Below are 19767 nucleotides of genomic sequence, written 5' to 3' on the forward strand. Positions count from 1 at the left end.
CTTAGGTTGTTCTTACAATGCCAACTAATCTATGTCAGACTGGCCACGTATGTTCTTTGACTATATCAGATACAGTCTGTGTCATAGTTCATTGCATAAAATATGACGATAACAGTCTCCACTGAACAAGATTATTGCTGAAATAAAATTATAAATAGATTTAAAGTGCTACGGACAGGCTGAAAGGACTAAAATAATTGCAGAAGTTCTTCACACAGATATAAGCCAAAGCCTACTTCTAATTCTGAGATTCTGTAACACCTGTTTCAATATCCACCCAATCCACATCTAGTCTCCACAAGAGTCTCAATTACCTCAAAGTGTAACAAGTACCTATAATTCTGCTTCTGCATTTTCACAGAGAGGTATGTCACTGTTAATAGGATTTAATTCAATATACACCCATTCCTAAGCCTTCTTTGAATGTAGAAACTCCCATCTATGTCTATTAAAAGGCTGACTCCCATTGACTTCTGCTGAAACATAACTGGCCAAGAAGGTTGTGCCTCCTGTTACCCAATAGTCTAGTCATGCAGCACTTCTCGGAAATGTAGGAGGTACAGACAAAATTTCCCACTTCCACATCGTAGGTTTTCAGGTCATGCTAGGAAGGGAGGGTAGAAGCACTGTTTCCTTTTAAAAACGTACCACAACATGGAAGGATGATGAGTATAACCTTTCTGAACAAGTAGGCTTCAGGCTGGGTTAGAAAGTCCTGAATGCCACTGTAGATTCTTCATATTTCTAAAGGCTTACTTATTAGGGAAAAAAACTAAATAGATATTGCCTATCTTAGGCAGCAGCTGCTCACTCATTTCCTCCCTCATTCTCAGCTGCATGCTCCCTAACTGCACATAAGAAATTTTGTTTCACCTTGTCCTCTTTCTTGCCTGATGAGGCGAAACTTGAATGCACAGTGCAATGGCTGTTGAGCAGAAATTTCATTCCTCCATCAGAGCTGGAAATTCACTAAACCTGGATTTCTGACATGTCAAATGAATGCTAAAGTAGCAAACTATTGAATCATTATCACCACCAAAACAGTACCCTCAACTCCGTTGCTGCCTCCTCTAGTCAAAGTTGGAAAGAATAATGTTTCCAGCTCTTTACTGAAAGTAAGAACTTAGGATACCTCACCAAGGGTGACAGATAGGGCTTATGTGTCAAGTGCAAAGATGTACCCTTCAATAAGATTCTTAGAGTTTCCAAGATGGAAAGAATTTTGTCTTCAATAATCCTCTATGGGCTGTCCTCCTGGGACAGTAACCTACTGAATATGATAGTTCATCTACATTGCCTTCTCAAATATCTTTACTCTCCCTTTACATCACATGCAGAGTCTGATCACATAACTCCAGGTATCTGGAATCCACTCTAAGTTCAGATACTTATTTTGACCTTATCCATTGGTATTAATGCAAGAGCCCAGTAGAAATATTTCTGTCTACAGTGAAAGTTTTATATTCAGGACGAGGTTTGGATGGCACATGATAAATAATGCATAGGATCCTACACTGAAAAATGAAACTGTGAAGAACTACTGAACAAAGACAAATTTTCAGAGAGTACCATGTGTCATAGCTGTTAATGAAGCTGGAGTTCTGTAGGAAAAAGTAGGATTTGGCTATGTAATTAAAAGTGCTATGTAATTGAAACTTGTATCATACCACATGGAGGTACAGTAAGCAAATTTATGTTGAAACAGTAACTCCACTTTTTACCTATTTTCTTAATATCCTTTTGTAATCATTTTTATTGTTAGTTTAGGTAAAGAAAGTAAATTGTTGAAAATTTATATAAGGCTATGCTGCTATAGAACCACTCTATATGTCTACTGACTAAGAAACAGACAACACGGTCTACAGCCTGCAAGTCTTTAGAAGTTGTCTTCCCTTTCAATTTTTTTTTTGTTCCAATGATACAAAAATATGTAAAGATGACCCACTTATTGCAATTATATATTTCTCATAGTGTATTGTGTTACACTGATTATCTCAGACATTTTACAGAGCTCTTGTGAGGTCTAATGAATTTATTGGCCTGGTCTTGCTTTCCTTCTGCACTTTCAAGACTGTATTTTAAACAAGCGAAACTTTTGTATGGTGTGAGGAACATACACTCCTGTCTAACACATGAAACAGGTTTTGAAATCTTCCCAAAAAAATGTTTTGAGAAATAAACTGCAGCACTGAATATACTGTGATTTTAGCTAAAATCTCTGTACAATACTCTTACTGCCATTGCTTATACGTTTTACCCTAATCCTATCACTCCCCAGGCTGTCATTTTCAAATCAAGTGTCAATGATTCCCAGTAGTCTTTATTAACTCTTCTTTTGTTGAAAGACCAAAGATTAAAGCTGAGCCCATGGCATATTTTCAGATGGGAAATATTAATTTACTAAAGCATCTGAACATTTGGAGTAAATTTGAAAACAGAACCATCTGTTATATAAACTAATCCAATAGACTCCACACTTTGTATAGCCAGCTGCTGTCAAGCAATAGATTATGAAACCATGTAATAAATCTCAATTCAAAAAAATGTTTCTCCATTTGAAAGGTTTGAGAATTTATTTTTCCTTTCTTGTTTTAATGTAAACTTGATGCAAGTTGGCAGAACTCTCTGACCTGTAGGGGGGTCTAGTATTCACTCAGATCCCTATGGGAGGCTGTGGATAAAGTCTCAGAGAGGTCAATTGCAAGGCAAGTCTTATGATACATGCCTCTTCTGTGCATCAGTCATTTACTCTCATGCACGTAAGTTGCTGGAGTGTACTTTGGGATGGGTACCCCAAGGTGCCAAAATTCAAAATAAGGATTGCATCCACCTGAAACTAGTCAAAATAATGAAAAATCTTTCCTGCAGCCAAATTTTAAATTAATAGTTCAGGACACTGCTCATCCTGGGTTGCAAAAGACAAACAAACACCCTTTCCAATAGCCAGCATTTAAATGGACTCCAAACAGGCAGTTTTCCTCTTTTTGATATAAAGCCTATGGCTTCATTTTACCAGCCAGCAGCAGATTTCATAAAAGTTGTCAGAAATCACTCTGTTCATAGTAGCTCATTCAGCACATTTAACCTAACAATTCCTGCATGTAAGTCTGCCCTTCCTTCCACTCAGTAACATGGCAGTGAACCCTTCTCCTTCTATTTTTTTGGCATGGCTTGCACTCTTTACCTACATCACATCAAACTAAAAGTTGTGCAGTCTTCCCCCTTTTCATGTTAATTTGTGTGTGTTTGTGAATGTAACATGGACAAGAGACAAAGAACTTATATATACATATATATAAAAATTATATATACAAAGCAGAAGGAGACAACATGGTTAGGAAGGATGCCAGACTAGGTGTTTTTTCTAAGTACAGGCGGACTTTAATCTTTGATTCCTAACATCCCTATCCAAAATATAACAAAAACTGTCACATCATACTGGAAGAAAAATCATGTTTTTGCAGTTGTTCTGAAGACATTTTGCTTTCCTGATTTCTGTCTTCAGAATGTACAGATTCACCAACAGGTACAAACAATGTTCTTACACAGTTAGCCAGTTATGAAACCCTTGCAAAAACTGTGGGTGTTAGTACATGAGATACTGCAGATTCATCAGGATTTAGGTTGCTTTGGCTTAGCTCAGGCTAAAGTATGGTGACAGAAGCCAACAATCAGATTAAAGAAGGGAGGGAACTTTTCAAAGCACTGTGCTGATACTGTGCTGAAAAAAAAAAAAAAAAAAAAAAAGGAAAATGAAGCAAGAGTTTTTTTAACACATTATTTCTTCCTCATCTTGATATGAAGAACAACATGTTACTTCTCAAGGGGTTCTGCTGCTTTCAGCCATTCCACCTGAAGAGTGAGATAATAATTGTTATGAGAAAAGGAAGCAAATTCTTTTCCAAATGGGATATATCTGGTTATGTATGTGTAGCTGGAAAAATTCTACAAAACTTTATAGCTTCCAATGGAAGAACTATACTGATAGCAGAAGTCCTTTATTTTTTCTGTAAGTTCTTTACTTCTCTGAACCCACCACAATCAAAGTCCGATTAACCTATTCCAGTATTAGCTGAATCCATGCCTGCTCTGCCTGCTTAATTCACTGTCCAAGATACTCTGTGGGAATGCAGTGTACAATTGCTTTTCACATAGGAGAGCACATAGGAGAGTCTTGGAGTAACATCACTGACAGTCAATCTGTCCACTTTAGAGATTAAATGACTCAGAGTTATATCATCTAGTGATTTATCAGTCCTCTATATTTCACAACTAGGTATGAACTTCTGTGTTTCTAGGCTGCATGTATTAGGCACATTCTATGTGGTCTTTTCCAAAAGTTTGCATATTCTTAAAAATTCTAAATAGCAAGAAAAAATTGTCAACGGAAAACTACTAAGAAACATCTGTTCTCCCATCAATTTATTCAACAATTTCCCATTAGCATGTACACGGAAGGGAGAATAGACTCTGCAGAATGCAATAAAAATGTGTTTCACTAACTAAATAAATTCCTTTATATATTGTGGCAAGACAAATAAATAAACCCAAAGATTTACAGACAGCCACCTTGGCTGACATTTCACAGAGTTGGAGCCTTTAGCAATATTTTTGCTTAACTCCATCCTTGCAAAGCCCTATCTCTTCTCCCAGAACCTCATTTCTCAACTCTCCCCTGCTCTCCTCTTTCAGGCCCACTTCCCAGTTTCTCCTTTTTTTTTTTTCCTTCCAAGGTGTGATTGCTGTCTTTTCTCCCCAAAGTCTCCTTGATTGTTTTGCTCTGCTTTAATGAGTCCAAGCCTTCGCTCTACTCCAGAAATTGCGTTTACCCTTTTTGTTCCCAAGCACATCTGTCTCCTCCAAGCTTTCCCTCCTGTTCTGACCTTCCTGCTCTTCAAGATAATTTTTTTTTGCCAAATTTATTTCCCCTTTGTCTTTCTAGTCTCTTTTTACTTCTCTGATGTTTTTTCTTCTCTCAGCGCACTAAAAGCATGCCACTACTTTTTTTTTTTTTCTTGAGCAATGACGAGCTAAAATTTGAGAACTCACATCCGTAAGCACAATAAAGCAGCAACAATTGTGACAGTTTATTCACCCTAGTATGAGAGGGAAAGAGGGAAGTTTTTAAAAACTGACCCAAACCAGACACCACTAAAAACAATAGAAAATATCAAGACTTGTAAGCAGTAAATTACCCTTAACCAGAAATTCATACGGAAATGCATATTTGATTTTAAGCTTCCAATTTCTAATTCAATAATAAAATATTCAAGAAATATCCAAATTCAGCAATGGATGTAACTATACATAGTTATAATATTCAGATTTGATAATTTGGTATCATCTGTATGCTAATTTTTGCAAGTCTCTTATTCTATAAACTTGTTACAACTTTCATGTATACCATGGCGTATGATAAAAAATTAAAAATGTTCTGACTCTAAAATGAACAACATGCTTACTTAGCTCTTCACTCATGGACACTACTAAAAATGTACATTAAAGCTTTTGATATTTTGAGCAAAAATAGAATGTTATGGGCTATTTGCAGATCACCTTTCATTTTACTTTGCTGCTAATAAAAATGAATTTGTATCAGAGGAGAGGGGGTTCTTCCCTGCTCCCAGTGATGCTAATCAAGACTTTGCCATTTCATTCGCTAGAGGCAGAATTAGAATGTGGGCCAACACAATAGATACTACTTATTTAAATTCATTACTTTTCTAGTGCTCTATGCTACATTCCTTAGCCAAGCAAAACTCCTACGGACTTCCTGTATTAGGTCCATCATTATTATTTAGCAGATTGACAGAACCAGAGTGGTACCGTCTATTACTACTGGCAAATAACGTTTGAATTCATCTTCCCATTATTCACAGGATGACTCATTCTGTGTCGTATACACTTCATTTTTGATTTATGTAAGATGTACATTTTAACATCCTTTCTGAGACTCACAATTATTTAATCTATTTTTGTCATTCTATTCATTTGCTTTTTCAAGTCATTTTGCATTAATAATCAGTCTCCATTCTTCTTCATTATTTAGCATTATTTGGTATAATGGAGTGTGTGCCAACTAAGACTTCTGGATGAGGCTTCTGGATGAGTGACACATTTACTGCTCAAAGTTAAAACATATAAAACTTCAGATAGTGAAAAAAGCAAGATATTTGTAGATGTACTGTCTAGTTTTGAACATCTTGATTGTGACTTGAGCCAAGTTAATAATAATGGTATGCTTTTCCCAGTTATATGTATCTATCCAAGAAATGAGTATGTTGTCCCTAACAAATCAATACTGAGAATGAGAAATGTAGCTCTTCTATATTTTTGAGATACCTTGTAAGGCTTGATAGGAAATGGAGATGTCACTTTAGCAGAAGTCTTATCTATCAAAAGGCAACTATTAACTATCTCATTTATCAATTAGTCAATGTATATAGTCTATTTAGCCTGTAGGACTGTTAGCTCAGGGAAAATGAAGAATGCTCAAGAATTTCAGACTTCTTCTTCACAGGCCCCGTATATTGTTTCCTATAAACAATAGACAACTGCTAAAAACTTCTCATAGGCTAGAAGAGGAAATAAAATAATCTTCTTCCAAACAACTACTTTAACCACGCTTCTCTCCTCTGTGTACCCAACTGATTACTCACAACCTCAGGCACCAGGTAAAAAGTAAAAGCTAAATTCTCACACAATGTGTTTCAGAAAACAATATTTTGCCTTGTCAGACACATTCTCTGATTGTTTCAGTCATGTGAGTCATGACATTTTACACAGATATGTTAGTGCCTTTGGATATTGTATGGGATGCATAGTTCTTAAAAGTGATTTCACAGAATAACTGAGGTTGGAAGGGACCTCTAGAGATCGTCTATCAATCATCTAACAATATCAGCTGCTCTACTTTCCTCCACCACTCCCATACTCTGAGCAGGTTGTTCAGTAATATGTCCAGTCAGGTTATGAATATCTCCAACGATGGAGAGCCTACAATCTTTCTGGGCAACTTCTTCCAGCCATAAATCCCATGCTTCAGTCTGTGCCCATGGCTTATTATCTTTTTACAAGATACCACTGAGAAGAGTATGGCTTTGTATTCTTTACTTCCTCCCATCAGGTATCTATACACTTGGCTGCCACAGGTTGAATGTAAAGAAGGCTAAGCAAATAACTAAGTATCATGTTAGCAGACTTTCACTTCTCATCCAGAAAGAGTATAGTTGGAAGGAGTAAATACTCAGATCTGTGATCCTCATTATAACAATGTTGGCCATTACTGAAGATTGCCATTTGGCATCAAGAAGATAGTTCTCTCATACACTCTAAAATATCTATAACATGGTGTCAAATTCCCAAACGAAAACAATATCATTATTTTTTGACACAAACCTGTACAAATTAGCTACCTAGAGTAGGCTGACTAATTCTTCCTCATTTGGCTAATACACACATCTCAAAGACACATGTACCATGAGCAGAGCCAAATATTTTTCTAAGATATTAGCAGTAATGTCTTCAGCATAACTGATTTTCAGTTCTTGCATATTTATCCCATATCACTGTTTCCCATACCTCTAAAACTGTTCATTCTCTGGCTGATTTCATAACTGGAGTTGAAAAAACATTAAGCACACTGGTGATACTAGGGAAACCAACACTCCTCACACTCTTTTAGGCAGATATATTTTTTTTCTTGTTTTGATTCCAGTAACCCATTAAAGTGCCCCACCATTAAGAAAAAGGACCTGTTTTTGTGAATTACTGTATCTGCACAGAAATCAGCTTGCTTGTTAAACTCTACCAGGCATAAAATATTTTAGAACGCTTAAGGTATCTCTAAATAAGTACTCAGACAAACCATCAACTTGCTTGACAAATTATCATACAACATGCAGTCTTCTCTGCCTGTTCACTCTTAGTCAGAAACAAAGGGAGGTTACAGTGAGTTCACTTAGTCCACAAAGAAAACAACTTCAACTCAGGCACATTTTTGCTCATGCTACAGCCTAAGAAGTCCCACTTACATTTGCCACAGCTCAGCTGACAGATGATAGCATGTTAACACACTGTCACCTGATCTGGAATCAAATATAATAGGAAGGTATTAGCAGTATTGGATCTTCAGCTGTACAGAAGATACAAGGCTTTCGCTGCTGTTCTATTTTTGCGTCATCTGGGATACTGCGTGTCACCCATGATCTCTAATGAGCTACAAGTTAGTAACTAACCAGGTAGCTTAGACTGCCTTCTGCGGCACAGAAGACTAAGGGGCAGCAACACTCATGCAATACACATATACTCATAACTGTACATTGGCTATTTATTGACTGGAGATAAGATAAAACTCCTAAAACATTCACTCTCTGTCTTCCAGTTCCTTTTCCTCCAGACATTCAGTAAAAGTCTTTAAGTAGAGGTTTTATTGAACTGCAGTATCTCTGTGATCTTTCTAGATAACACAATATGTAGTGTTCCCCATGATGAAGAATATTCCATATTATCAAGATGTTGCTAGAACAGCATAAGCTAAAAACCTCGTAACAGTTTATTAAAGTGTTTTAAGGTGAGAAAGTTTTTTAGGTTTCAAGTTCATTGAACCAATTATATTAATTTTAAATATTGTTTTACTAATTTGAGGTGATTCTAAAGGTATTAAGGCTCTTAAATTCTGTTTGGCTAAAATTTCACACAGTCGCAAGTTAAAGCTTTTCAATGATCTCGGGATTAGCCTTAGCTTTTAAAGCTCATACAAAGAAAAGTTCTATAGTCCTTTCATCTGAAATCTTATTTTCTTTAGGATTATGAGATAATGCATCTGGAACAACATTCATTCATCCAGGTTTGTGGTTTATCTGAAAGTCAGTCCAAATTCCAGTAATCGCAAATGACATCTGGCTAAACATGCACTTGGGTCAAATTTAGACCTCAGCCACTATAAAGGTCTGTGGTTAGATAGCATGCTAAACTTGACACCTCCCAAACAGAGGAGTACATGCTCAGTATACACCAACAGAAAAAGTTAATCACTTTTTTTCCTTTTTTTTTTCCCATGTCTCAACATTTTCTTTCAACAGCCTGCAAGATTTATTGTTAAAAGCTTTTGTAGTGTTTGTATAGGATTTTCCATAAGATGTTATGCTAAAAATACTCAAATTTATAGCCGATGCGTTCTTGTGTTGTTCAAATCATAAACTGAAATTTCAGAGCTTCAACCAGTGGTTCCAAAAGGCAAAAATTGTACTGTGTAAACTGAACAGGTAATCATTTTTAAAAAGTGGAAAAAACAAACAAACAAAAAAGAACTAGTTTGACAGTAGAGGACATATCAGAAATTCTGCAAGTCCAAATTCAACTAAAATACAAGTTTAGTTTTCACACTGTAACTAAACTGGGGAGCTACAAGTCTGTTTGCATCAGCTGTTTAAGATGAGACTTAGTGACAGGTTGTAGCCTCTTTCGTTCTCCTTCCCCTTTTCTTGTACAGATGAGTATTGGCCTTCTCTCACTATCATTTTCTTTGGTTCTGAATGAGGGAAAAACAGTCATCTTATAGATCCTCCAGGGCCTAGGACTGGTCACTCTTGCTTATATTTTTAAGAGTTCACACAGAAAAAAAATATTTTTCCTGAAAGAGCAAACTCCTTAAATCTCTTCCTACACTTACTACATCTTACATCATTGGACCAAAAGATGGATGGAAACTTAAAGAGGAGTAATTCCAGTCCTGACAGCTATTTAATGATATCTGTTTACTGACTATAAAAATATTCTGTTGAGTAAAGACCATGAGAAATATCAAATGGATGAGCCTGTTCAAAACATAAATGTTAGACTTCCACTGAATACCTATGCTGTTATATGAAGTACCAGTCATGTTTGTTGTGAGTTTTTCTTTCATGTTATTTTTGAAGTATTGTACTGTACTATTTTAAAGCAGCATTAAAGTACAATCCTCGCTGTCCTTCTTCCTAGGCTAATTATACCACTGACTCCACATCTCAGTATTTCAGTTATCACTTCTTCAGTGGCCACGACATACAGATCTATTTTCCATTGGGCTTTGGGCTTTAGAGTCTTAATTTTAATTCTGAATACTTTTGCTGGCACAAGATATCACCTATGGCTTTCAATGACTGGGCAAAGTATTGTTTAATTAGAAGCAAGGCATTTCCAAGAAAAAGCTTTTGTATACCAATTTACACCTGAAATCCACCATCTCAAATATTCCAGCTTGTTGCAGTTAGTACAGCAATGAAAAGAAGAATTTATGTTAAAGGAGGCAAGGAAGCCCACAGTAGTAAACTACAGAGTAGTTAAAAAAAAAAAAAAAAACGAAAAAAAAAAGAAAAGAACAGCACATATCACAGGAGAACTACAGTTACCAAAATACTTGCTGCACTGCAAATTGAAGAGAAGAGAAAATGACATGGCAAGAAAGAAAAAAAGTTGCAACAAGACCACTATAGGAAGAGTAAAAGAGAAGAGTTAGATAAGAATTTGGTAAGTGTTGTGTTATTGTTATTGTTGTTGTTTTGTTGTTGTTGGTGGTTGCTTGTTTTTGTTTTGTTTTGTTTTGTTTGTTTGTTTGTTTGTTTTGGTAACATCAGACAAAGCTTGACTTTGAACAACTCTCAATCTATCCTACACTTCTGCCTCTAAAAATGTGCTTTTCTTTTGAATGTATATATTTTCTATTCCTTGTATGCTCTTTACTTATTCCTAATTCTGTTTTTAAGGTGGCCCTTTATGTTAGTACATTTACAGCTATTTCCTACTCCTTCTCTGCAGAGCATTTTTTTAACTGCCTCCTGTCCCTTTGGCTCCAAACTGAAAGTAACATCTACACTGTTGATAGCTTGCCATCGTCTTATAATTACCACCAGCTGTTTATCCAGCATGCTTTTTTCTAGACCTTTAACTTGCTTGTTCATTTTTCTATTGATCAGATGTGGAAAAGCCTATAATCCCAAATAACTGTACAGTAATTTACTTACAAATGAGATTGCCTTTTGTATGCATATTATTTTCACCTAGCATTTTCTTATTTTCATATAGAGAAGCTTCACATTTGGCATTTTGTTCATTAAGAATTTCTTAAGTGTTTTTCCAGGAGTTGGGCCAGTACCCATTCATAATAGTTTTCAATACATTAATATTTGATAATGCTGCAAATGGAGTTCCATATGGAATAAGACTACCCAGGCAGCGTAACTGAGAACCAGCATTTTTTTTTCTCCCCTAAACCTGTGTTTGAGTTTCTTGTGTTGATGGATGCAAAACAAGCTGATTTCTGAATGAGCCATTTCTAGAAAATTATTAGTCTTTGGAATGAGAGAAAAAAAAATCCAGTCTGCCATATGGGGTGAATGTATAGATATAGATGGGATAGAATATTTTAAACTGAAATGATACAGAGGTATATATCTTTAGCGAGATAAAACTCTCCCCTTTAAAAATCAGTAGCTTACCCAGAGTTAAATACCAGCAATCCAACATTCTTCAGCTCAAATTCTCTATCTTTTCTTGTCAGTATGATTAAAAGCTCAGATGTAATGTAACTGATGTCTAAGGAACTTTAATTTTCTTTTGATAAACTGAAAAAAGAAAAAAAAAAACAAAAAACACCACGTTTCTCTAATGTTAATCCAAGGGGTACAATGTTACAATGGACTCCTTGTGATGCACTAAAACCTGTGAAAATCTGTTTTTATCTTCAGAGCCCTTTACTACCAGCCACTACAATACCCAGCCAGATACAAGGGTGCTTGCAGTGGATTAGTCTGGAGCAATTAGCTATTAACACTTGGTAGTTGTTGCTATGGTGGGAAAAGAGGCATATATAATTTCCCATAATGATGACAGTAAAATAGTGATTGGTTCAGAATCAATCCCAGTAGGACAGGGAATATCTGAAAGTAAGTAGGAGAACCTGAGGCCCTGCAAATTAGGGATGACAGCTCCTAAACAGCATGTGGGGGGTGTGAGAGGGTGGAGGCACTGGTATTTGATTTCTGTATTCTACCATATTCACCACTTTTGTCTCACAGTTCTTTCACGATTGCCAGGACAGGTGTGCATGCTGCCTTAAACCTCTGTGCAGAGCAGGGCTGTACTACTGCAATCACTATTATGATGTGAAACAGAGGAATATGAAGTCTATACAGAATGAAGTCTACAGATACGAAGTCTATGGCAGAAATGAAAACTTTTTGTTGCCTTCATGATTCTAAGCCAGCGCTATAATGCAGGGCCACCTTTCTGCCTCTTCTCTAGAAAGAATATCTAAGACATTTCCTGTGACAATGTACATAGCACATGCAACATTCATCTATATTTTCATTTTTTTTCATTGTTTCATCTGATAGTTTATGCCTTGGTTTGTTTAAGAAGAAATTTAACATGACATAAGTTCAGCTCAGAGGAATTTATCATGTCTGTATCATCACTGGAATGAAATGTCTCTCCTATCCCTTGTTTCCATTTTCATTCAAATTGGACGGAAGAAACAGCCCTAGCAGATTCAGCTCGTCAGCTATATTGCTGGTAAAAATCTGTTTGGAAACAGATTCCTCCACATGAATGTGTGTGTGTTAATTAGCCCCTTTTGTGTCAGCCTGTTTCTAAGCCAAGTCTGAAGAGTCATTTGAGGGCACCGAATGTCTGTTCTGAAGAGAGGCTTACATGATTGAGAGTGTCATGACCACTTGAAAAACTTTCTTCAAGGATGAGAACTTTTCTGTTGGCAACATGTTATCAGGAACATCTAGTCCAGCACCATCAAGGATTTTTCTGTTTATTTTAAAAACATGCAGACACTACAACTTTTGGTTGTAGTGATACCGAGAATTGAGGGCAGAAGGAAAAATATTCAGAGAGAGATTGATTTAATGAACAAAGTACATTTCATATTGAATAAGTGCCTGGATTTAAGTGCCACAAGTTTACCTATCACCTCCTGCTTCATCTGTAACACTTTTAAGCACAGACCAAGGCCAAGAAATACAGCTAGAGATTATGAATTTCATACCCTATTAAGAAGACTGGCAATGAACAAATGAGGTGCATTGGTCAACCTCCTAGCTGCAGAAAGAATTAAGTCCAAGGGTATCTGCATGATATGTGCCCATTTTTACTAAATGTGTGGACATAAAAACCTTCCCTTCTTGGCTTATCTAGTTGTAGCCAAGGAAGCACAACCTATTCCAAACCACCCTGACTTCATTGGCTCATATAGGGCCCCAATCCTCTGGATGGAACTGGAGTGAGCAAGGAAAAACTAACCCATTTCCTAACTAAACCAGCAAGTTTCTTCATTCCCTTCCCCCACAGCAAGTCTATGAACTCACTCTATTTTTCCCACAACTCTCTTCTCAAAGAGAAACAAGGGTTATTTTTCTCATAACCACCCCAAACTGCATTTCTGAGAGGACACTACTTCCTTCCATTCTCAACAATTTCACAGGCTGCCAGAGGCTGCCCGTCTTCCCAGAAGTCACTCACAAAGTCAACAAGCAGTTTACCCTCTAACTGTTTTGATGTTGGCCTGCCTTCCAGCAATTCTCAATTGGCACATAGTCTCCTGCAGACTATAATCAGCTTGGCACAGGTTAAAACAGCCATGCCAGGGCTACGGCCAGAACGAGTAGAGTCAACTGCTGTGTTGCAGTTACAGTTTGTCTTGTTAGAGTTTCAGCAGCACACTCAAGACCAAATTCTCTGACTGCCCACATTGTCTGGCACTTTGAATCTCCTTTATGTCGAACTGAGAGCATTGCACTCTTAATGGGAAGAAATAAATCTTAAGAGAGCTGTCCTCCAGCATACTCTGAGTTCCTTACACAGCTAAAATGTTCTGCTCTCCAGCCACACACCCCATTATTCCAAAAGCATCAAATCACAATGGCTCCTGTTACAATCTCGTATCAGACTGCCTAACACCCATGCCTCTACACAAGATACAGCCCTTCAGAAACCCTGCTGAACAGACCAAACTCATAAGGCAGGCATTTATCCTTTGGACACAACACATTCACAACAGGGAGAAGGGCATAATCAGGTCCTCAGAGATAAGTATGAGGAAGTGGACTTCATCACTCCCTGGGAGGAGAAATGTAATGAGGAGGATACCAAAGTCTCCTATCCTGAGGATCCCTTTGCAGATAATGACAGTGGAACATCACTCCTATCTATATGGCCACAGTCCCCTTCCCACTAAGCCACAAAGGCAGTCTTGGCAGATAAGATCACCATTCAGAAAAAGTGAATAATCAGCACAGACTGTTAATATGATTAAGCACACAGCTGCACCCATCCAGTCAGCTGACCTGTTTGCTGTAGTTCTATATATAAAAAAATGGGGAGTCCAGGCAAGTGATTTTACCCACCTGACCAAGAAGAGCGTACAGAGGAAGCATCCAGAACATCCTCAACACTGAACAGTAAAGTGACTGCTAGGTACAGGTTTCCCAAAGGGTGACTGACAGACATGGAGAAGGAGCGCTTTCTTGACTCCTGAGTTTGTTGTTGTTTTTTGCTTGTTTGTTTGTTCATTTGTTGTTTTGTTGTTGTTGTTGTCATAAGGCAGGACGTTATTTGCAGTAGGATATAGAAACCATAACGTTGGGCATTTTTTAGTGAATACACAGTGGAGAAGTCAACAATCTGTATAATTGAGAAGTCACTCACTCTTTATCCATTGTTCTTCCAGAAGCACATGTTGCTCTTAGGGGACAACTTTTTTTTTGCTTTTCTTACATGCTTTGAAAAACCTTATCATTATCTGACCCATATTCAAATTTTCTGTTTTTCCCTGATCAACTGACAAAAACTCATTAACACTGTGAAACCATCCAAACAAAGTAGCCCTTAAAGGGCACTGTTTTCATAAAAAGTTCAATATCTAATCTGAATGAAATTAATATGGATAGCCTTTTCATGTAGATTCTGACTGTATTGGCCATAAACATCTTCTGGTTATTGGTAGTTTTGTAGTTTTACAACAGAGAAAAAAAAGACCTGTCATTAGATCTGTCATGCAGGGTTCACTACTTTTTAAGCCTCCCTCTCTTCGTGTAAATCTAATACAATCTGCTTAAGTTGGAAAGCAGAAATAACTTTTACACTTAACTACAAAACCTGTTTTTGCTCTTTATGAAGAGAATCTATTATTTCGTTCTAATGACCAATATATGTTGATAAAGACGCTAAACTTCCCTTACTTTGCAAGAGCAGTGTCTACCAAGATCAAGATCTTCACTGGGTTGGAATAAAGTGTGGCAGTCCATGCTCTCCTGACAGGCTTTTTCAAGAACGCCATAGTTCTGAATGATCCTTATAGCTCTCTCCACGTGGCCAATCCACCTGCTTCATAGGCAGTGCCTTTGTGCTTTAAGTGAACCAGAGGAAAACTCAACAGAATGAGGGCAGCCATTCCATGTAGCTAAATTCCTTGCAGTCTCAGTGTATAACATTACAAAGGATGCTCACAATGAATGCCCAGAATGACCAAAACACAGTTGGGCAGAACTGAGTAAATGCTGTTACCCAGTTACCCAGATATGATCTTGGTGCAGCAAAGACAAGTTGAGACTAGAATGGGCACCAGCCATAGGGACACAGTACTCAAGATCCAGTGACCATACATGCAGAAGGCAGAATGGTGTTTCTTTGTCTCTGGGCAGTAGGTTCACCTCCTTCCCTGGAGCATCCTGCTTCCTCCCTCGCTCCTTTCCTATCATGCAGTCACAGAAAAAATCAATGACAATGTTGAAGGGAAGCACTGAGAAGGCTCCCTAATGAAAGGCAGCATGACGGACCATAGAGAGTGATATAGAGCAAAGAAGAGAGCAAGTATCCTTACAAGAGATGTTACAAGAGACTGCATCCCAAGGACATCCTGTGAACTTGAATGACTGAGAATCATGTGATAGCCACTGCAGCCTTGTACATGTCCCCTCCCTGAGCTATCCTTACTGGGGAGATTCTCTGGAACATTTTAAAGGAGCTACATAACTGTAGAAATCTAGGATACATTAATAACTTTCTTCATTTTTTGACCTTGCTTTAGTGCAGGAGAGCTTCTGGGCCATCATAACTTTTCCTAGACCATGAAGGGAGATAAAGTCCAAGAAAAAGTTATTTCCACTGACCTATTGTATTGATTGAAAATATTTCCCAGCTACTACTATAACACATGCATATATATATATATATATACAAATATAAATCAAGTTTCACCATCTTGCAATATCTTGATTTCTTTCCTGAAGTTATAACCAATGTGTATTTATTTAACATTTTGAACAAGCTGGGACATGTCTATCTAACATAAGTCTAGTAAAACGTACCCATGTTGGCAGTGAGGCACTGAATATTAAGTTTCTCTTGGAGAAACCTCTTAAATATAAGCAACTAATAAATATTTTTTGCTGTTGTTGTTAATATAAGTCACTTAATTTTATGCTTTATCAAAAATCAGTATGTGATGGTACACTTGAATCTGAGTGTGGCTTGCTTTCTTTTTTCCTTTTTATACTTTTGGTATTAACTCAATTTCAGAGTTCCTACAAATTTACTGTAAAGGATCTGTTTGACAATGAGAGAATAAGTTGCCAGCCATGCCAATTATAGTGATTTTGTGGTGTGGGACTGTAGGCCACTGGGAACTAAAGACCCGTGCCAGAAAAAAAGAAAATGCTTTTCTAGGCATCTCTGTTTCTTTCACAATTCTATTCACTTATTCAACTCAAGCTATGGCTTACTAGTATGTTATCTAAAGAAAGAGATTAGGTTTACATTAGGACTTTTTGAGTAGCTGATATTAAACAGGGACACAGAAGAAATTCTTTTTCTTTTTCTTGTTCTTTTTTAATCTTTTTTTTTTTTTCTTCCCCTTAGGAAAGTAGCATCTGGAACAAATAGAGTCTTTAACTGATTATCATTAACACAATTGTGTTGTGTTCTCAAAAAGCTATTAAAAAGTGTTAACATGGTTACATCATGAACTTCAGCTGGTTCTTATAACACATGAATCAACTCATACCAGAAATGTTCACATCGTGTATATTTAAGATACTGTATTTTAAAACATGATCTTGAGAATATTTTCATTAAATTTAAGATGATTTACCAATTCCTGCAGTTAATTTGAGGATAGATTTAGTTCCCCTTATCACACCAAACAGTATTTAAGCATATATGTAAACATATTTAAAGGTCCGTAGATAGTAAGCCACGAATCAGCTTGGAAGAAGACAAAAGCTTTTCTTTTTTTTTTTTTTTTTTTAATTTTAATTAAAAAAATAATTCTGTTGTTCCTATTATTCAAACACTGCCTTTAAAAGGGTATCATACATGATTAAAATTAAAAACAGACTACATCAATTTTAAAATAAATTAATAAATAATCATAATCAGTATGTGTCTTGAAGGTTCTATAAGGATGTTAAAAATGTCTCCTTGTCTAAAGCCCCAGTGGAAAGTGACTGCTGTTTTTACTATGCACAGCATGGTGTATCACTACAATACAGGAAGGAAAGAAAAACATAGCCATCTGTAACTGCAGGGATAAAATCAGGGACCTAGGATCTATCATTAACATCTGTTACAAACCTGCTTTTTTTGCCACCAGTGTATCCCTACACACCTTTATGGAGAATAACTGTATCAGCTAAACCATTTCTTTCAGCAAACAGATATTCTTAGCAGAACATCCCAGGTAAATCATGAAAACACCTCAGTTAGTTCATCATATATAGTGATATTATAGCCAAAGGCCATGTGGCTGCTGAACTCCAAAAGGATTTTATGTGTTTGGAGTGATGACTTCTCAACCCACCCGACAGCCACAAAAATCCAGTAGTAGTTGGCAAGTACAAGTAGTTAGTACACAGTGCATCTGGATCACTTCAAATCTTTTAACATACAAGGTCGTGTAATGCGTGCCTCAGTCAATTGGAAGGCTGAGCCATATGAAAATACATGAAGCTGTTTCCCAGACAATGTTTAGTCAGTGAGGTTCCTGTGACTACACATGGACAGTGAAACTGAGAAGCACATCTAAGCTCCCAAGTTCAGATGCACATCTTGTACACATCCTGAGTCTTTAGTCAAGAACTGAGTATGTACTCTTCCTTGCTGTGGTTTCCAAAGAAAGGCAGTGCCCAGGTTGCCTGCTCTGTGAAGTGTAGGCATAGCCTCCAGAACCAGCATCACTGGTTAGTATGGCACTGGCCACAGGCCAGTTTTCCACAGGCTATTTTTCATATTTTTGGGCACCACATGCCATGTGCAGTGATGGAGAAGCAATAATAATTGTACTAAATGGTAATTTTGTGGCAGGGAGAACGAAGCATGAGCAAAAGGAGTGCGTTTCATTCTCAAAGCCCAAGAAATGACATCTTTGCTGTTCAGATGGATGTTTTGCAAGACTGGAAAGTGGTCTGGGCAATGCCAAACGTGGCTGTTCATATTGCCTTGATTCCAGCCTCTTATTAATCTGTAATTACATGACCACATAGTATTTCCCCCAGAGAAATCCTCTCTTCTTCAGGGAAGAAACTGAATGTACAGTGGGGGCTGATTAAACGGCTCAGGTGCAACAGTAGATTTTATTTTTTTTTTTCATATGATGCACTTGATTTTTCAACAGTAAAATCCCTCTTTTTAACTTAGAGGGTAAAGGATGTAATTTTTATATAGTAGCAATGTTATTGATTTGTTATTTGTTATTGATGGAAGAAATACTGGCAAAACAAACAAATCTTGTTCCACATGTATCAGTAAAAAATTGAACATGATGTTTTACATTGAACATAGTGCTTTACATGTATTACAATGTGAATAGATTCAAATGTATCAATTGCAACAAAAAGTAGACAGAAAAGCATCTAGCACACTTTTGTTGCCATATAAACAATATATGTTTATAGAATAAGAACAGCAGAAAATAAAAATGATCAGTGAAGATTAGAATATAAGAAACAGAAACTTAACAAGCCTATGAGAGCACTGTAATCTTCTGCAAAAAGGACTGAAAGATAAATTTTAAACTACAAAAAAGCAACGCATTCTAAGACAGTATGTTTCAATCTTGCTATAATGCCCAAGGTTCATTGATTAGCATATTCAGTGTTAGTGCTGTAATACTATACAAAAATATTCCAAGCTTACACGACACAAAACTTCAAACAAACTTCACTGTGCCTGTTAAAATTCGCTTAAGTTTTGACAGGTTAATTTTGCACCTGCAGTCTTTATGCCAGCTTACGTAACAATTGCTGGCACCCCTCTAATGCTATGAAGAATAAAATACCATGGCTTCTTCCACACCCAGCACAAACCAAATCAACACTGAATCTGCTCTGCCTTGTTCAGCTAAAATGTGATCTTAGGTCCACAGCTGATGTGGCTCAGACTTGTATTTCTAAATGACCCACTAGCATATATATCTGGTGTTATAGAAACATAGCCTAACCACTTCACATGTAAAGAAAAGCAGAAAATATTAGAGAATTCATAAATTTAGAACTGACAGATCATCAGCAGTGTTTGTCACCACCACTAGATAGGACTCTCTGCTGTTGCAATGTCTACTTATATCGTCAGAGTTTGCTTTATTGGGCTTGGTAAAAATCTGAAGCATTCGCCAAATGACAGAGAACTATAAAAAAACCCACAAACAGTACAAAGTATAGGTAGACAGAATGCTTATATGTATATTTTCCTTTCTGTCAAGAAACAAAATAATAGAAATAGAAA

At 36.9% G+C, this 19767-nt stretch overlaps 2 protein-coding genes across 11 annotated transcripts in view; one reads left to right on the top strand and one right to left on the bottom strand.

Annotated features, from left to right (window-relative positions):
* The window catches only part of LOC310887065 (uncharacterized protein), a 47679-nt gene extending 28882 nt beyond the window's left edge, over positions 1-18797 (top strand). For 2 of the 4 annotated variants that reach the window (XM_083812512.1, XM_083812511.1), the window contains one exon: positions 9982-10361. Coding sequence is in view for 2 of the 4 variants with exons in the window: in XM_083812511.1 (XP_083668637.1) it covers positions 9982-10080 (99 nt within the window). In the remaining 2 variants the exon portion in view is untranslated. Of the gene's footprint in view, positions 1-9981; positions 10510-12056 lie in introns of those variants that run through there. The other 2 variants (XR_014575641.1, XM_083812510.1) reach the window with 2 other exon arrangements.
* Positions 1-19767, bottom strand: part of LOC310887024 (uncharacterized protein) — a 211546-nt gene that overhangs the window by 144543 nt on the left and 47236 nt on the right. The gene's annotated exons all lie outside the window — the stretch shown is intronic.

Source organism: Anser anser (genome assembly GCF_964211835.1).
Source record: "Anser anser genome assembly, chromosome: 1".
Taxonomy (NCBI): Eukaryota; Metazoa; Chordata; class Aves; order Anseriformes; family Anatidae; genus Anser; species Anser anser.